At 39.0% G+C, this 17072-nt stretch overlaps 1 protein-coding gene across 3 annotated transcripts in view; it reads left to right on the top strand.

Annotated features, from left to right (window-relative positions):
• The window catches only part of NAV2 (neuron navigator 2), a 282686-nt gene extending 276234 nt beyond the window's left edge, over window positions 1-6452 (top strand). For all 3 annotated transcript variants that reach the window (XM_060765681.2, XM_060765628.2, XM_067462702.1), the window contains one exon: window positions 591-6452. In XM_060765681.2, coding sequence (XP_060621664.2) covers window positions 591-716 — 126 coding nt within the window. In that variant the 3' untranslated portion in view covers window positions 717-6452. The remainder of the gene's footprint in view (window positions 1-590) is intronic.
• Window positions 6453-17072: the final 10620 nt, after the last annotated feature.

Raw genomic sequence — 17072 nt, 5'->3', positions numbered from 1 at the left:
TTTCAGATCCAAGGGAGGTTTTTTTAAAAAGAAGTAAATAGCTGAGTTGGAAGGCTAAATGCTCTAGATCAGTGGTTCTCAACCTGTGGTTCCCCAGATGTTTTGGCCTTCAATTCCCAGAAATCCTAACAGCTGGTAAATCAGCTGGGATTTCTGGGAGTTGTAGGCCAAAACACCTGGGGACCCACAGATTGAGAGCCACTGCTCTAGAGAGTATGGAAGCAATATGAGTTTTAATAGATCCCCCCCCCCCCCAAAATGGAGAGGACCCTTCAAAACCTCAACCTATATATAGATATATTTCTAGGGCACCTGGGTTTTCACAGTGATGGGTTCATTGCGAACTTCCTGTATATAGCTATTTATCTGGTTTTCCTCCACACAAACTGAACTTAAGCCACATCATTCGACTGCTAAAGAAGTCAATGTTCACTAGAGAAAACTGTGCCTGTCTTTCATGTGATGAGTCTATCTTCCGTTTGGCTGCTCAGTGTGTTGTTGAAAGCTGACTGCAGATATCTGTTTTAACACAAACGAAAAAGTGTGAAATCAAACTGAGTGCTTTCTTGTCCTTCTCTGTGTTTCCTCAGATGAACATGCTGATGAGATTACAAGAAGCAGCTAACTATTCAAGCCCACAAAGTTACGACAGTGACTCCAACAGCAACAGCCACCATGATGACATCCTTGACTCATCCCTGGAGTCAACATTGTGATGCAAAACTCACAGAAATAGTTTTTTCCCATGGTCTATTTCCTGCTTCACTTAGGAAAAAATGATCATGAATCGATGAGGATAGCTGGTCGGTGCTCCAGATGGATGTCTCAGTATTAGAGCTGCAAGAACAATATAAACTTATTTCCCCTTCTGCTGCCCACCTCCCTCATTCAGTGTCAAATGTGGGTGCAGGCAACCCACTGGATGTTTTTATATTGTGTTTTTATTATTCGTTTTTTTCATTAATAAGAACTGCACTACTTTATTTTTTGTTGTTTTGACTTTGCTGCAAGCTCACATACCTAAGACACTGAATATTTTTTTCATAAAAGCATTATTAGTACTAATTACAATGGGGAGAGTGTTGGGAGGGGGGAAGAGGAGAAAATAAAAATGCTCACCTTGAAAGCTATGGAACAAACAAGAGAGCTCTGTGCTACATATTGTCCAGCAAGAGAGTAGATCTTTCCTATGCTGCTTTTGATCAAACTCAGTACAGTTATGGTGGAATTTTTACAAGTGATCTTTGTGTGTAACCTCAGCTACCGATAGTTCTGGTGCTATAAAATAGTTGCTCGCCTTGATAGTAATATTTCATTAAAGGCAAAAAGATGAAAACAGGGAAATTTTAAATATTCATACACAGAGACATACCCTTCCCATAATGAAACCATTCTCCATTTTGAGGATTTGGCTTCATTTATTTATTATTTTCATTTTGTGTACACAAATGCGGGACTAGACTCAATCCACTGAGCAAAGCGGCTGCATATCATCTGTTTCTCGCCACTGAAGCTGTGAATGTTGTGCCTCATTTAAAACAGGATCTGGACTATAGATAGAGACGTGTAGAAGAAGAATCAAACATGCAGCTAAACAATTCATTTTTTTTTTTCACTACAGCTGTTCTCTTTGCTGAAGAAGCAAGTTTTTATAGAGGCTTATCTCTTCTGCAGTAGGACCTGCTGAGAGTGGCTTAAATCCAGCCTCTAGTCCCAGTCTGAGCAAACCCTCTGAGTCTTGGGAACTTGAGTAAGTCAACACTTAAGTAAATTCAAATGATTCAGTGGCTGTACTCAGCTTGGAACTAGCTATTGGACTTAGGCCAAAGAAAATGTGAAATCAGAGTCCAATTTGGTTCTTGTTGATGGATACCTGCTTGTTCTTTGGGCACCTTCCCATGTATATGAAATGTGAATTGAAAAATGTTGATGTAAACACTATAAAACATCAGTTCAGGTTTTTGAATACTATAATCAGTGATTGAACAAAATGCTGAAGAAGCAATTGTCAGGATCTAAAGAGCTGCTCAGTCTTTGCACTGGTTCAATAGAAATTTCCCTTTCTTTCTTTCTTTCTTTCTTTCTTTCTCTCTCTTTCTATCTTTTTTCTGATAACTGTATCTTGAAGAACAGAGCAAACTCCCAAATCGTAAAAACAATTTGTCATAGAGAAAAAATCCAGTCTAAATTCCCTTTGTAGGACTAATTATATGAATGGTTCTTTGGATTCTGGCAGTGCGCGCGCACACCCCTCCATTAGCCCCATGGATCCTAATGTTGGTGCATGTTTAAACTCAACAGCACATCAGAAAGATGCACCTATATATCTCAACATCAATTTTGTAAGAAAAAGTGACAACATGTGTGTCGGGGCAGGGAGGGGGGGCTTGTTCCACACCCTCATAGCCAAGAAGGTGGTTATCAAACATGGCCTGCTTAAAGAGGGAAGGCCTGAATAAAAAAGACCCTGTCTTTCCATCTGCTTTTCCAACACTGATTACCATCCCTTGGGGTAGACTGTTCTTATTGCCTTGGGACAACGTCCATTAGCTCAAAACAGCTTGTGAAAAGATAAAAGGATTATTGGGGGGGGGGGGGGTGTCATAGTAAAAGTTGGGAAATGTGAATAACATCTGAGACTGTAGTCACTCAAATAAGTTCTTAGTCCATAGTTTTTTGCTTAATAAGATCCCCGCTTTTCGTTCATGTATACAATATGATTCCTGCAGATGTGGGGCTAATGGGCATTGTAATCCAATACATCTGTATGGTAACACCTTTTCCATTTCTACTATTATTTTTTCCAAAATGGTGCTTTTAAACCTGTCACTAAACAATTAACGTATTTCTCTGGATCCCAGCATCATCTCCAAATGCACAGAATAGAAGTTTGGAGAGGTTATTTTGTTAACAATGAAGGCTTGGTGCTTTCTTCTGCTGGGGGACAAAAACTGCACTCTGGTTTGTGTGTGGAGTTTTGTTTCAAGTTTACATCAGCAACCAGCCCAGGAGTGAGCACAACAGCCCTCTGCATTCAGAGACACACACGAATAAACATACAAGCCTTTTCAGCTATCTTTGGGTGCTGATTTTTAAACATGATGCCTTACCTACTTTCTACTACTTGGTTGAATTCCATTAATGCTGTATATGATGGAAGGTTTCTTCTTTTTAATTTAAACAAAACAGGGCTATTGAAGTCATCTCTTGGAGTACAATGAAGTGAGTTGCTGTGAATATTGTCGTATATGTATGGAATTCCTTTTCTTGCTAAATGTGACAATTACTAAGAGGGGAAAGGATGCAGAGAAAGGAAAGGACCTTTGGAGAATTTCCATATCAGCTTACAGCTAGCCACCTAAACGTTGGATAGTTGTATCTACAATAGAAGCAAAAAAAAAAACAAAAAAAACCCACCTTTTTGTATGAGACTGTTTGGCATCACTACTAAACTCAAAGTGATAAAGTCTTTCTATGTTTGGTTTTGAAATATGCAGGTAAAATATTTGCCACATTTTTTGAAAAGAGAGTTTACTGAGCTGGTTATTTTTTATCATACCTCATGGTTTTCTGCTTTCAGTGATAGTGAATTTATTATATTGTCTTTTGAGCCTTTTATGAACTTGTTTTTTTATCCATTTTCTAACAGCATTTGGAACAACACAGTCATTTGTAGAATTACTGAAATTGCTCAAATGGACATTTACTATTGAATATAAAAGGGATTCTTGAGTGTTACTTTCAAAACAGAACATGGTTCCTCTGCTAATCTTGTTAATCCCACTCCTGTTATCCAGAATGCTAAAACAATCAAGCTGTTTTTGGAAAACAATCTCCCATACAGATTTTGCCCTTCTTGTAGAACATGTATTTCCACTTATATGGAAATAATGTCATTTTAGCTCTCATCACACTATGCTAGCTTTCCATTTGCAGAATATTTTTTAAAATCCATTTGATGTATGCTGGATGCATACATTCTGAAAGTGGTACGGTCCTGGAGGAATTGTGCCATGTGCTTTTTCTGAACTAATTATTTCAGTAAGTCTGGGTTTACTCCAGCCTTATCACATTTGCTTCATAGGGATATCTTTGCATTCCACTCTGTCAAAATAATTTTTGGAGAAGTCCTCCAGTGGAGAAAGGCCACTTGCATGGAAGAAGACCATGCAAGCCTCCTTCCCTAAATTAGAGTTTTTAAATAGTTTATATTTTGGACACAATGGATCAAATTCCATTTCTTTGCAATCTTATAGATGGCCTGAATTTACAGTCAAACTAATAGGAGCCACAAACATCACACTAAATACATGGTGTTTTTAATATGTTAGGAAATGATTCACTCTAACTAAAACGTAGATACTGCAGGGACTTTCTGTACCTAAGAGTAGATTTAGCAAACAATTGTTCCCCCACTGCACAGTGATTTTGAAAGTGGGCAGAGTGGGTCATTTTGTTTGCATAGTTCAAATTCATAGATACTTCCCCAGCTACCATGTTTTCAGTTTGTGATCACATGTTTGATAATGTTAAGACCCTGTCCTTAAAAGAGTAGCCGTTAACAACAGAGAATCAACTGGTGTAAGTCACCTAGTATTGTTCCAGAGCGAAGTGGGTTTTCTCCACCAGTTGAACCTATTGGGAATATGTGCTTTATATGTACACCTTGATCTAATTAGGGAAGTTCTAGAACTGCTTGTGGTTATGGTAGACCCATTGAGATCAACAGGAATGTTAAATCCCATTTTATTCTTGTTAATCTGCTTAAAAGTAAGTCCAGATTCAATCCATTATAGATAGAAACACTTAAGGATTCTAATCCAACATCACAAGTGGCTTGAGGACTATAGCTGGTGTGTATAAATCTATATCACCAATGTTTTCATTATGTTTGAACTCAAGAGGCTAAATTGTAAAATTCAGTTTCATTGTATGCCTCAAAAGCCTATACTTAGAACTTAATTCTATGTATTTCATTACCAAGAAACCCACCTACAATGTTGTAGTATCTGTTTCATAAGTATGTGTCACACATTTGACTTAATCGAGTGAGACCCTTGCAGAGGTGTGCATCAGATTGCCTCCTTGCAAAAATGTTTTGCATAAGTGTACTTTCTAATGTACATATTTGAGTTTAGGGCTCCGTGGATCATTTCAAAGGAAGGGATAGCACTATGTGTGCAAAATAAAACATATGTAAAGATCTTATATTTCCCCTATTCTTTTTATGTATTAGAGCTGTTTGGGATATATACCAAGGCACACAACATTCCTACTCCTACAGGAATAATAACAGCTGAGAAAGATCATATGTGAAATTTCTCTTAGAGTTGGATTTAAATTGGTTCCACACTGGAGTCTAATTTATCTGATCACCTTTGAGTTGGCTTATTATATAAAATGAGTCTTGATATCCACTTTTCCCACCTATCCTGTTGTGACATTCATGAAAATAATTATCTTCCTTATTGCTCTCTAACAAAATATGGCTTGGATCACTGAAAAATTAACCTGGAGTACTCTCATTCTTTTACACAATTGTAGTGCCCTTTCTGAAATTTCGGGAAGCAGGGTTGTTCATTATGCACATTCCTTAACTTGCTCATCTTTCTTGTGTGAATGAATTGACACCCCTCCCCATTGGAATGACAACAAAAATTACCCAGATTGCTTCCAGTCTCACCATTGCCCCTTGGCCAAATCAGCATGATTTCCTCTAGTTGATTTTAGTACAAAATTCTATGCAACATACCTATTTAGTTATGAATTGGAAGCATACAACATTTTCCTTTCCTCCACAGCAGTCATAAATCATATAATGTGAGTTTTTCTTCTTGGTTTTTAGGATAATGGTGCAGAGACAGGGAGGATATGGCTAGCCTCCCTGCTTTTTTGGTATATTTTGCAAGAAAAGAAAAGAAAACCCCTACAATATTGCATTGTCGATGCTTAAACTTTTGATATTATGTGTCTTGAACCTTGTCTAAATGTGACAATTCTCTTTTAAGGAAAACAAAAGAAAAACAAAAAAAATGTGGATATTAAATGAAAGGTTGCTGTTTTTGATCTAGTTGTTTCCAGTGGAACCATTTGTGGGGGGGAAAGTTCTCTAAGATGTACATTTTTTCATTGTAACATAAAAATGTAAATATTTGATTACAAGTGCTGCATTTTGATGAATTTTTTCTAGCCATTTTTAAAAGAGAAAAAAACTAGGGACTGAGTATTTTGTGTACAGTATGATGTTTTTTTCCCACCTCCCTATTTAATTTTCTGTTACCATTTAGGATTGGAATTTGCAAAAGGTCTATTTGGGACCATTCCTTGCCTCTGCTTGCCCTTACCATTAATCCCCTGTCCTATCCCATCCTATGTCATGGAGAATAAAGCTAATGATTGTACCAGTCTTAAATTATTCATGATTAAATAAATTTGATGCTTATTTATTCAGATTTGTTGGTCTTACTGCCATTTTTGCAATCTTGGGCTATACAAGGTTTGGAACATCATTTGCTTCACTCATATGAGATAATATATGGTAGAAATGGCAGTAGTAATAATGTCTTACATTCTACACTCTTCTTATATATATAGTGAGTAGATCTCCATAAATGGACCAAGCAGTTTCACAATATCCATATTCACCCATGGGTTGCTGGGGTATTACTATGTACTATTTACATAGTAATTTGTTTCACAATATTGGAGAGCCAGATGTGTTATGTTCCTATGTGCAATGGGAAGTGTACACATTTCGATCATGGCAAAGAAGTACTGGACAACAGGAGCACTCAGTGCATATCAGATGTACCAGATGAACATTGCAACACTCTTTCTGATGCTAACCAGGGTTTTTTTTGTTTTTTGTTTTTTGCTCTGCTGAAATGTAATTAAAAATACCTAATGTAGATTACCATGTAAAATCTCAAGACTATGCTAATACAGGGTGAGGCAGCATAACTTCCTTTTTTCAAAACTTAATAAAACCCATTGTATGAAGCAGGGTTGTTCAGAAATTTTTATTTTTTATAATGTAGGCGCATACATAAAGTTTTGTTTTACGTAGTTTTGAAGATCAAATTAGGTAGGTAACGTCCCCCATTCTCCATACACTGAGTAAACCGATTTCTGGCATTTGTCATGACTTGCCAGCATAGCAGGCGTTATGTTGGCAATGTCTTCCTGGATGTTGGTCTTCAAATCTTGTAGGGTCCTTGGACAGTTCACATAAACATGGGATTTAAAAAAAACCCCATAGAAAAAAATCACAAGGGGCCAAATCTGTAGAACGGGCCAGGCACTCCTAATCCGCAGGAAAAGTAGGCCTCAACAGCAAAAGCACGCACCTTGCTGTTCCAATGCATGATGGCGACTGAACTGTGTCAGGACAAAACTTTATACTTCCACCTCTCGAACGAGACCACTAGCGCTCCGCTACGTCTTCAAGTGACTGAATGGCGCACATTTTTAAAAAGGAAGTTATGTTGCCTCACCCTGTATATGCTGTTCTGATCCAACAGCAAAGATCTGCATGGGTAGTTGAAGAGGATATGGACGATACAGCACATCAAAGAATTTCAAAAGAAATCCAGCCTTTGTTTTGTAGATTACAGAAAACATTTGATTGTGTAGAATCAGGAAAATCCATGGATTGAGATTATGGAAAGACATCAGATTGGGGAAGGCTTCTCTAAAAGGAAGTTATACATTCCTGCAACACAACTGAGTGACATCAAGTGAGCTCACTTGATGTCACTCAGTTGTGTTGCAGGAATGTATAACTTCCTTTTAGAGAAGCCTTCCCCAATCTGATGTCTTTCCATAATCTCAATCCATGGTTTTTCCTGATTCTACACAATCAAATGTTTTCTGTAATCTACAAAACAAAATCTACAAAATCTCAATCCATGGTTTCGCATTTCCAAGGGAAATGCGAAAGACTGCTCAAACTTCCGTACAGTGTCCCTTATTTCTCATGCCAGTAAGGTAATGCTCAAGATCCTGCAAGGAAGACTCCAGCAATACATGGAGCGAGAGTTGCCAGATGTTCAGGCTGGGTTTAGAAAAGGCAGAGGAACGAGAGACCAGATTGCCAATATCCGCTGGATAATGGAGAAAGGCAGGGAGTTTCAGAAAAACATCTATTTTTGCTTCATTGACTATTTTAAAGCCTTTGACTGTGTGGATCATAATAAATTGTGGCAAGTTCTTGGTGGGATGGGCATACCAAGCCACCTTGTCTCTCTCCTCAGGAATCTGTACAAGGACCAAGTAGCAACAGTAAGAACTGACCACGGAACAACAGACTGGTTCAAGATTGGGAAAGGCGTACGGCAAGGCTGCATACTCTCACCCAACCTTTTTAACTTGTATGCAGAACACATCATGCGATATGCGGGACTTGATGAATGCAAGGCTGGGGTTAAGATTGCTGGAAGAAACATTAACAACCTCAGATAGGCAGATGACACCACTCTGATGGCCGAAAGCGAGGAGGAGCTGAGGAGCCTTCTAATCAAGGTGAAAGAAGACAGCGCAAAAGCTGGGTTGCAGCTAAACATAAAAAAAACCAAGATTATGGCAACAAGAATGATTGACACCTGGAAAATAGAGGGAGAAAATGTGGAGGCCGTGACAGACTTTGTATTTCTAGGCGCAAAGATTACTGCAGATGCAGACTGTGGCCAGGAAATCAGAAGACGCTTACTTCTTGGGAGGAGAGCAATGTCCAATCTCGATAAAATAGTAAAGAGTAGAGACATCACACTGGCAACAAAGATCCGCCTAGTCAAAGCCATGGTATTCCCTGTAGTAACCTACGGATGTGAGAGCTGGACCTTAGGGAAGGCTGAGCGAAGGAAGATAGATGCTTTTGAGCTGTGGTGTTGGAGGAAAGTTCTGAGAGTGCCTTGGACTGCGAGAAGATCCAACCAGTCCATCCTCCAGGAAATAAAGCCCGACTGCTCATTGGAGGGTAGGATACTAGAGACAAAGTTGAAGTACTTTGGCCACATCATGAGGAGACAGCAAAGCCTAGAGAAGACAATTATGCTGGGGAAAGTGGAAGGCAAAAGGAAGAGGGGCCGACCAAGGGCAAGATGGATGGATGGTATAAAGATACACTCTTGATGACCAAACATTATGACTGGACAGGGGGCAAACAGATCCCAACCCTGTCCCTCCTTCAATGAGGAATTCACACCACTTTGGCACTTATAGCGTTTGAGGGGATGTCTCTTGATTTAAAACCTTCGCTGCCACCATAAACCAAATAATCAGGAACCCTCTAGCTATTTAGAATGTTAAAAGGCTTTTCTAGGACCACCAAGTACTGTATATTATCAAGGCTTCTTTGAGGGGAAACAGGAGAGGTTGTTTCAAAAAGGAAATAGACTCAAACCACAAATGGCACTTGACTCAGGCTTAAATTTTAAAAATAACAAGAAAGAGTTTATTGAATACAAGTTACAGAATAAAAGTGAATGCAGGTTCAGAGGCTTAGCTGTTACAAATTAAAGTGTTCTTGTTCTTAAAAGCGTATCGGTTGCTTGAGAGAATGGTTCTATTCTTTGTTACAATTCCTAAACACAACCCAGCTATTTCTCTTCTAAAATAGCTGTAACCAGTCTGCCACAGCCTACTTTGCTGTGCAAACTACAGGCAAGCTGCCTATTTCCTAACAGAGACTCCTAAAATTCTAATCCTACTCTAACATCACCCAGAACTGATCTGCCCTGTCAAAATAAGCTTTTCTCTTTCCCTCCAACTGTGTAACTCCGCCCCCCTTTTCCAAACCAATCCTGTCTGTTGCTGGGCTGGCTCAGGCCTAGGCCACTCCCCCTCTCTGAACTGGAGTCTTCCCTAAACTAAGATGGCTCCTGCAGCTCTCTGCCAGGCCTTCCAAGCTGAAACTACCTAGCCTGTCTCTTCCTAGGCCCTGCCACCCCCCAGCTGGCAAGGTAAGGGATCTTCACAGATGGCATCCTTGAAGTGACTGGACTGACCTTGAAGGAGCTGGGGGTGGTGACAGCTGACAGGGAGCTCTGGCGTGGGCTGGTCCATGAGGTCATGAAGAGTCGGAGACGACTGAACGAATGAAAAACAACAAATCAGAAAACAAATAATTGAACATTTTCCCCATCCTTGCTGTTAAAACATCATAACTGAGTCCCAGTCTTTCTTAAATTTAGAGAGATTTTTCCTTAATCAGTATCATCAATTTATCCATCTCGACTAATTCACATATCTTCATTAGCCATCCTTCATGTGTTGTGATATCTGGTTCTTTCCATCTCTGGGCACAGATGATTCTCAGGGCAATGACCATGCAATGATCATAATCTTCAATTTTTCCTTTCTAATTGATCATCCAGCATCCTCAGCAAATTTTCATTGTAAATTTTACCTTTACAATATCTTCTAGTATCATGTGTATTTGAGTCCAATATTTCTGGGTCTTTTTATAAGACCATCATCTGAGAAGGAATGTCCCAACATTTTTCTCATATTTCCAACATTCACTGGACACATATCTGGGGTCTGGTACCACCTATGCATCATCTTATAAACATTTTATTTAAAATAATTACATAAAGTATTTGATGGCATGTCTGAGCCTTCGGGGAAACTATATTGTCTGGCTTTATTCTGGGGCTAATACCTTCTGACCCTTAACATATAGAGGCACTTTAGGCAAGGTGAAAAGATAACCAAATGAGTTTACTGAAACAAAATGAATAAAGGGTTAACTCCACCTGGGACTATCATAAGGTAACTTAAAACAATACGTTACAAAAGGAGATCTTCCTGGTTGCAGTCATCTTTCTGGGGTCTCTCTTTCCTCTGGTGCAAAGTGATGGATTTTAAGTTGTTGCTTACAAACTGTCTTAATCTTCTCTCCTGTGAAGTTTATGCTGGCCAAAAGATTCTGTTGTCATTTGGAGTGTTGGTATAAAAATACTGCTAAATGCAGCAGGTGCTAAGAATGCCTGTTTTTGGATTGCTTGGCCTAGGATCACCAGACAATGCCCCAAGCCTCTAGTGACTGTAGAAAAGTGAGGAGTACAGCAAGATAGCTCTATACAGGGAAATTGTATAGACCAACTAAGAGTGGCCTGTGAGGGGATTTTAAGCTCCACCCAAAAACTAATACAAAGGAAGATCTCTACACTATTGGGAAGGCCTATAAACAGGGGGAATTAAAGCAGAGGAGAAAGCAAAGCCAAGACTTTACAAAATAAATATCATACTCTTTGTCCAAACTTTCTCCCATTGTGCCCATTTAGCCATACAATTCTTCCCCTACTCTACCCCTTTTTCATATTTTAACAATAGTTTATAAATGTTGCTATCATATGAATGTAATAAAAACTTTCAAATTTGGTTTCTGTGTTGCAAATCTAAATAAATTTTATTCATCCTCTAGCATTCTGTGATTTGTTTGAGTGAACCATTGTATAGTCTACATCAGGCATGGGCAAACTTTGGCCCTCTCTCCAGATGTTTTGGACTCCAACTCCCACAATTCCTAACAGCCTACTGTTAGGAATAATTATTCAATTCTTCAAAGTTCTGAATATACAAGCTTTGGAGAACAAGTATTTTCAGCTATCACCAGTTGACCACCAGATGGCGGTGCACTCAAGTCAATGGGAATCAGACTACTCTTAGATATAACCAAATAGTCTCAACTTTTATCATAAATAAGGAGTAAACAAATTATATATTATCAAATATTTTATGAGAGATGTTTTTTTCTGGAAAAATCTTGTCTTTTGTGGATCAACTTATTTATTTAATTATTCTCATAAAAGCTGACTGTTAATAAACCAGCAATGAAAAAATACTATAGATACAGATGTCATTTTTGAAAATGAGGTTTCCTGCTTGTGTAAATGTGCCTTCAAAATCCAAACCAAAAATATGCCATTCTTTCCACTAAGAGCCAGTTATCCTGCAATGTAATCCATGTTTCCTGGAATCGTCATGCTAAAGGTAAGTGTGTGTGTGTGTGTGTGTGTGTATGTATTAGGGATGTGCAATTTTTTGTTAGTCATCATAAGTCATATCAAATTCATTAAATTCATACTTATGATGCAATATCTGAAGTGCAGGTGTGGCCCATGCCAAAAACATAATAATCAAAAATTACCCAATACTTCTTCACTTGCATTTTATAAATCTCAGAAGCCTCCCAAACAGGCCTGTAGTGAGGGAGGGGGGGTTTAAGAGTTCAACCCCCCCCTCCCCGAAATGTTTCAGATTTTTTTTAAAAAATCCTGGTTTACTCATGAATTTTAACTGGTTAACCAAATCCCCATGCTGCTAAGTCTATGAGATGCAAAAAATTAAGAGTCTCTCCAGAACTGCAAGCACTATCTCAGGCAAATATTGACAATTTATTCACACTGTCAATTCTTGCAGCAATAGCCGATGTAGTGAAGCAACCAAGTTGGGTGGGGGTGTTGAATGCTCTCATTCAGGAGGCCAGACTTGGTGGAGGTGGTTGACAGGGGCAGAGATGCACGCTATTGAAGGCTGCTCTGCCCCCTGCTGTGCTCTTTGATTCAGCGTGAGCTAGGAGGCAGGTTTCAACACACCCCCCCCCTTCCTGGAAAATTTTCAACCCCCCCCCCCCCCCCCCCAAATTTCAACCCCTTCCAAAAAAAATTTCTGGCTACGGCCCTGCTCTCAAAGTCAGTTTTATTTTCAATATAAGAAAACAAAGCAAAGCCAAAAAGGCCGCCATTTCTCTTTAAATTAATGGTCTCTTGCCATTGGGAGAGGGAAGCATCAGGGGAAAAGCAGACTTCGCTAGGAAAGAGACTGGGAAAGCACAGAATTCTGGAAAATGGAGTTTGGGAAGGCAAGGGGCCTTATGGCAGAAAATGCAAAAGGTCCTGCCCTAAACTACTTTCCCCAGAATTCTGCTCAGCATCAGAAAGGCCCAATCAGGAGAGGGGAGAGATTTCAGCATCCAGCCAGAGTTCCAATAAATTGTTGAATCTGCAAAGAGGATGACTGACTGATCCTTCTAGTCATTAAATCTCTGTGTTGGGCTGGGAAGAAATCCCTACATTAAACTTCTGTTGGTTAATACAAGAGACATTCAATGAGATAGCTCCTGTGGCTTTAAAAATGTTTTGGCCAAAATTTTAAAACATTCCCTGAAATCAGTAGATGTGTGAATATTTCTGAAAGCTGTTATCTTGTGTCATTGTATAGAAATTTCAAGCAGATGGCTCTTGTAGATTTTTTAAAAAAATGTTTATTAAAATTTTGAAAATCCACCACAACCAGGTGATAGAGGAAACATTCTGAAACTTGATGGGCTAACACTGGTAAATGTGTTCTACCATTGTAGCAAGTTTCACCCCATTAACTGAAAAAATGAGGTAGAGAGAGGAACTCCTGAAGTTTCCCCATTTACTCAAATACTATAGCAAAAAAGTAACAAATTTTCATTACTCTCATAGTAATGAAGATTTCACTGACAATACAATAATGAAATGCCGGTGCCCCCTAATTTTGCAAAAAGTTTTGAAATCTTTTTTTCATCAATCACACAGCCCTAGTATATACGTGTGTATTGAATATCCCACCTTTTCCCCAGAATGAGATTCAAGAGAGTCTTGTGTTTCATTTCCTCTGACACTGAGAGACTGGGTTTTCATTGTTAAGCAGGGATTCAAATCCTGGTCTTCCAAATTTTGAGTCCAACACTTAAACCATTACACCTCACTGACTCTCAGTAGGAGATACACTCTTGCACTCTCAAGTATCAATCTGGCAAGGTGCAGAATTTGATTTTTTGCTAGATTACACCCTGGTGGTGCAGTGGGCTAAACCGCCGATCTGCCGAACTTGCTGGTTGGCAGTTTGAAGCCAGAGAGCAGAGTGAACTCCCGCTGTTAGGCCTGGCTTCTGCCAACCTATCAGTTCGAAACATGCAAATGTGAATAGATCAATAGGTACCGTTTCTGCAGGAAGGTAACGGAGCTCCATGAAGTCATGCCAGCCACATGACCTTGGAGGTGTCTACGGACAATGCCTGCTCTTTGGCTTAGAAATGGAGATGAGCACCACCTCCAGAGTTGGACAAGACTAGACTCAATGTCAGAGGAAATCTTTACCTTTACCTTTACACAGTCAATGGGTATTATTATATGGTTGCAAATGGGTAGTATCACATGGTTGCTCCGCACATTCAGTCAGGAAGACATTATCAGCCCATGTCTAGGATTTCCTTTCTTTCTTTGCAAGTGTTTACGTGATATGAAGCAGACTTAGAGTCAAACTTCCATATTTCTCAATTTAGCTTTCACTGATTTGATTATTTATGTATTTGATTACAATGTAATATATAGGAATCTCTATGTGAGGACAGTGTAACTTTATAGTCAACTTCTGTCAGAAACTGGTCCTAGATTCATGCTGGAGGGTTGTTGTTGTTGCTGTTGTTGTTGTTTAAGAGATATTACTTCTATAAGAACCTCTAGGTCTTCTAGTGTAATTCTATGGTTGGCTTTCATGGAGGTAAACTGAATGACCTAGAGATTCCCAGAGAAGTGTAATCTCAGGTAAAAAGTTAACTTTTTGTTATTATTCATGGATTTTCATTTTCATGGGGATCTAATACAACCTTAGTGAATGTGGAGAGCTGAATCTAAAGACAATAAATATTGGCAAATTGCAGCCTACAATATTCTTCACCACTGGGTACACTGACTAAAAGCTGATGGAAACTAAATCCAGCAATCTCTGGGAAAACCAAGAATCTAATAAAACTACCATAAGGTTGCCCCACTGAACAAGAATTCTTATCCCCTAAAATGAAACGTTTCTTTACTTACGATTTTACCACCATTCCTCCTGTGGTTGCTCCAAGCCATGATTTAATGTTTAAACATTGTTATGATCAATAGTTATATATTATTGTTTTATTTTAGGTTTCATATGTCTTTGAGGTATTAAATTTTGCCATAAATATGTTGGAAACCGCTTTGAGTCCCCCTCCCTCCCCCCCCCCCCCTTGAGAAAAGTGACATACAAGCAAAGTAAATAAATCAATAGGAGCCAAAAAATCTACTAGCTGCCTGCTTTCTTCTGGCCACCCTGTGTAAAGTTATATAATTACTTTTAAAAGTAATAAATATCCCTTGATCTATTTCAGCTGAAACAAACCAGTGTGGAAAGCTAATTTCTAAATATGTCTTCAAGGGTTTTTTTTTTCCATGTCAGGAGTGACTTGAGAAACTGCAAGTTACTTCTGGTGTGAGAGAATTGGCCATCTGCATGAATGTTGCCTAGGGGACGCCCAGTTGTTTTGATGTTTTACCATTCTTGTGGGAGGCTTCTCTCATGTCTCTGCATTGGGGAGCTGGAGCTGACAGAGGGAGCTCATCCACACTCTCCCCAGATTTGAACCTGCGACCTGTTGGTCTTCAGTCCTGCTGACACAAGGGTTTAACCCACTGCGCCACTGGGGGCTCCGTCTTCAAGGGTGATTAGTGGTAACACTTCCAGTAATGGTAGCTCTGTCACTGGTCTCTTCCTTTCTGATAGAGTCAGTAATTAAGCGAAGTAATTTTATACCCTAGATTTCATAATGTAGCATACAGAGAAGGTAACAGCATTCGATAATCCCATATACTTTGTTATCAAGTACAGGATTCACATTTGGCCCAATTTATAATTGGAACTGTGTTCCTGATATGTTAGCTCAACAATGATAAAAAAACACCAGATTTTAAGAGGTATTCTGAACACAATATGACAATTTTAAGCTCACGTATGATCACAGAATCATGACTACAGTTCTGAAATGAAGAGTGTGCCTGCAGCCCTACTGCTGCTACACGTGTTTAATTAGGATCAGGTTTTAATGTATTTTATGCTGACATTTGTTAGTCTTAAAACCATTGCCAGATTCCTCCTTTTCTCATTTTGCCAAGTTTCCTTATATTTGTTTGAGAGTAAGCGTTATTTTATTGTGCAGAACGGTGTATTCTTAAACTAATCATTTCCTTACCTGTAAACATTCCCAAACCCTAATATTTCTGTAAACAAGATCAGAGAATTCTGCATCAACTTTATCTGTGATTGTATTGGGTCTGTAAGTTGAACATGAGGGCTGGAATTCACAATCACAGGAATGAATAGAATCATAGAATTCTAGAGTTGGAAGAGACCTCATGGGCCATCCAGTCCAACCCCCTGCCAAGAAGCAGGAAAATCACATTCAAAGCACCCCCAACAGATGGCCATCCAGCCTCTGTTTAAAAGCCTCCATAGAAGGAGCCTCCACCACACTTCGGGGTAGAGAGTTCCACTGCTGAACAGCTCTCACAGTCAGAAAGAATATATAACAAGTTTGTTAAGCAACTCTTAATTAAACATCCCTACTTATTCAATAGTGCAGGAAATTTATAGGGACCGTAAAAGTCTCAAACCTTTATTTACTGGGCACCAGCTGTTGTGAGTGACAGGAATATAGTGTACTATCAGTTGAGATACAACAGATTAAAGTTTTCACTTCTCCCATCAGTGAATTCAGAAATGAGGGAATTATTCTGTACATCCTGCTTCTGATTGTCACTTCAGAGACTGCTTTTGGGAGAGGATTGAAACATCCTTTTGACTCACAGCAACTGCTGCCCAGTAAATCCAGATTTGAGAGGTTAGGCCGGAATATGTTGCTTAGCTATATAGTTAAAGTAGTGGCATAAGGAAGTAGCTGAACTAGAATAGCAGCCAGGCATTTAACATCCTAGATGTTACTAAAACCAAGTGAGCTTGCCAAAGGCACTGTCTGGTTGATTCTAGTTTTCAAAAAATAACTTTATAAAGCTCTGATGGTGTAAAAATGCATGTCATAGTAACTGGAGCATCATAGGCACATCATAGGCACAGGGCTGCATTAAATTATTTGAAATGTTTAAATGCTGGGGATTGGAACTCTGAAGGACGAACGCTGAGCATGAGATTAGTTTTATTGATTATGTTATATATTGACTGTTTTAATTGTTATAATTGTTTTAATTGCTGTTTTATATGTATGTGTATTACTGTGC

The sequence above is a fragment of the Anolis sagrei genome, chromosome 1 (assembly GCF_037176765.1).
Source record: "Anolis sagrei isolate rAnoSag1 chromosome 1, rAnoSag1.mat, whole genome shotgun sequence".
Taxonomy (NCBI): domain Eukaryota; kingdom Metazoa; phylum Chordata; class Lepidosauria; order Squamata; family Dactyloidae; genus Anolis; species Anolis sagrei.
The sequence above is the reverse complement of the archived record's forward strand: the minus strand, read 5'-3'. Positions and strand labels throughout refer to the sequence as shown.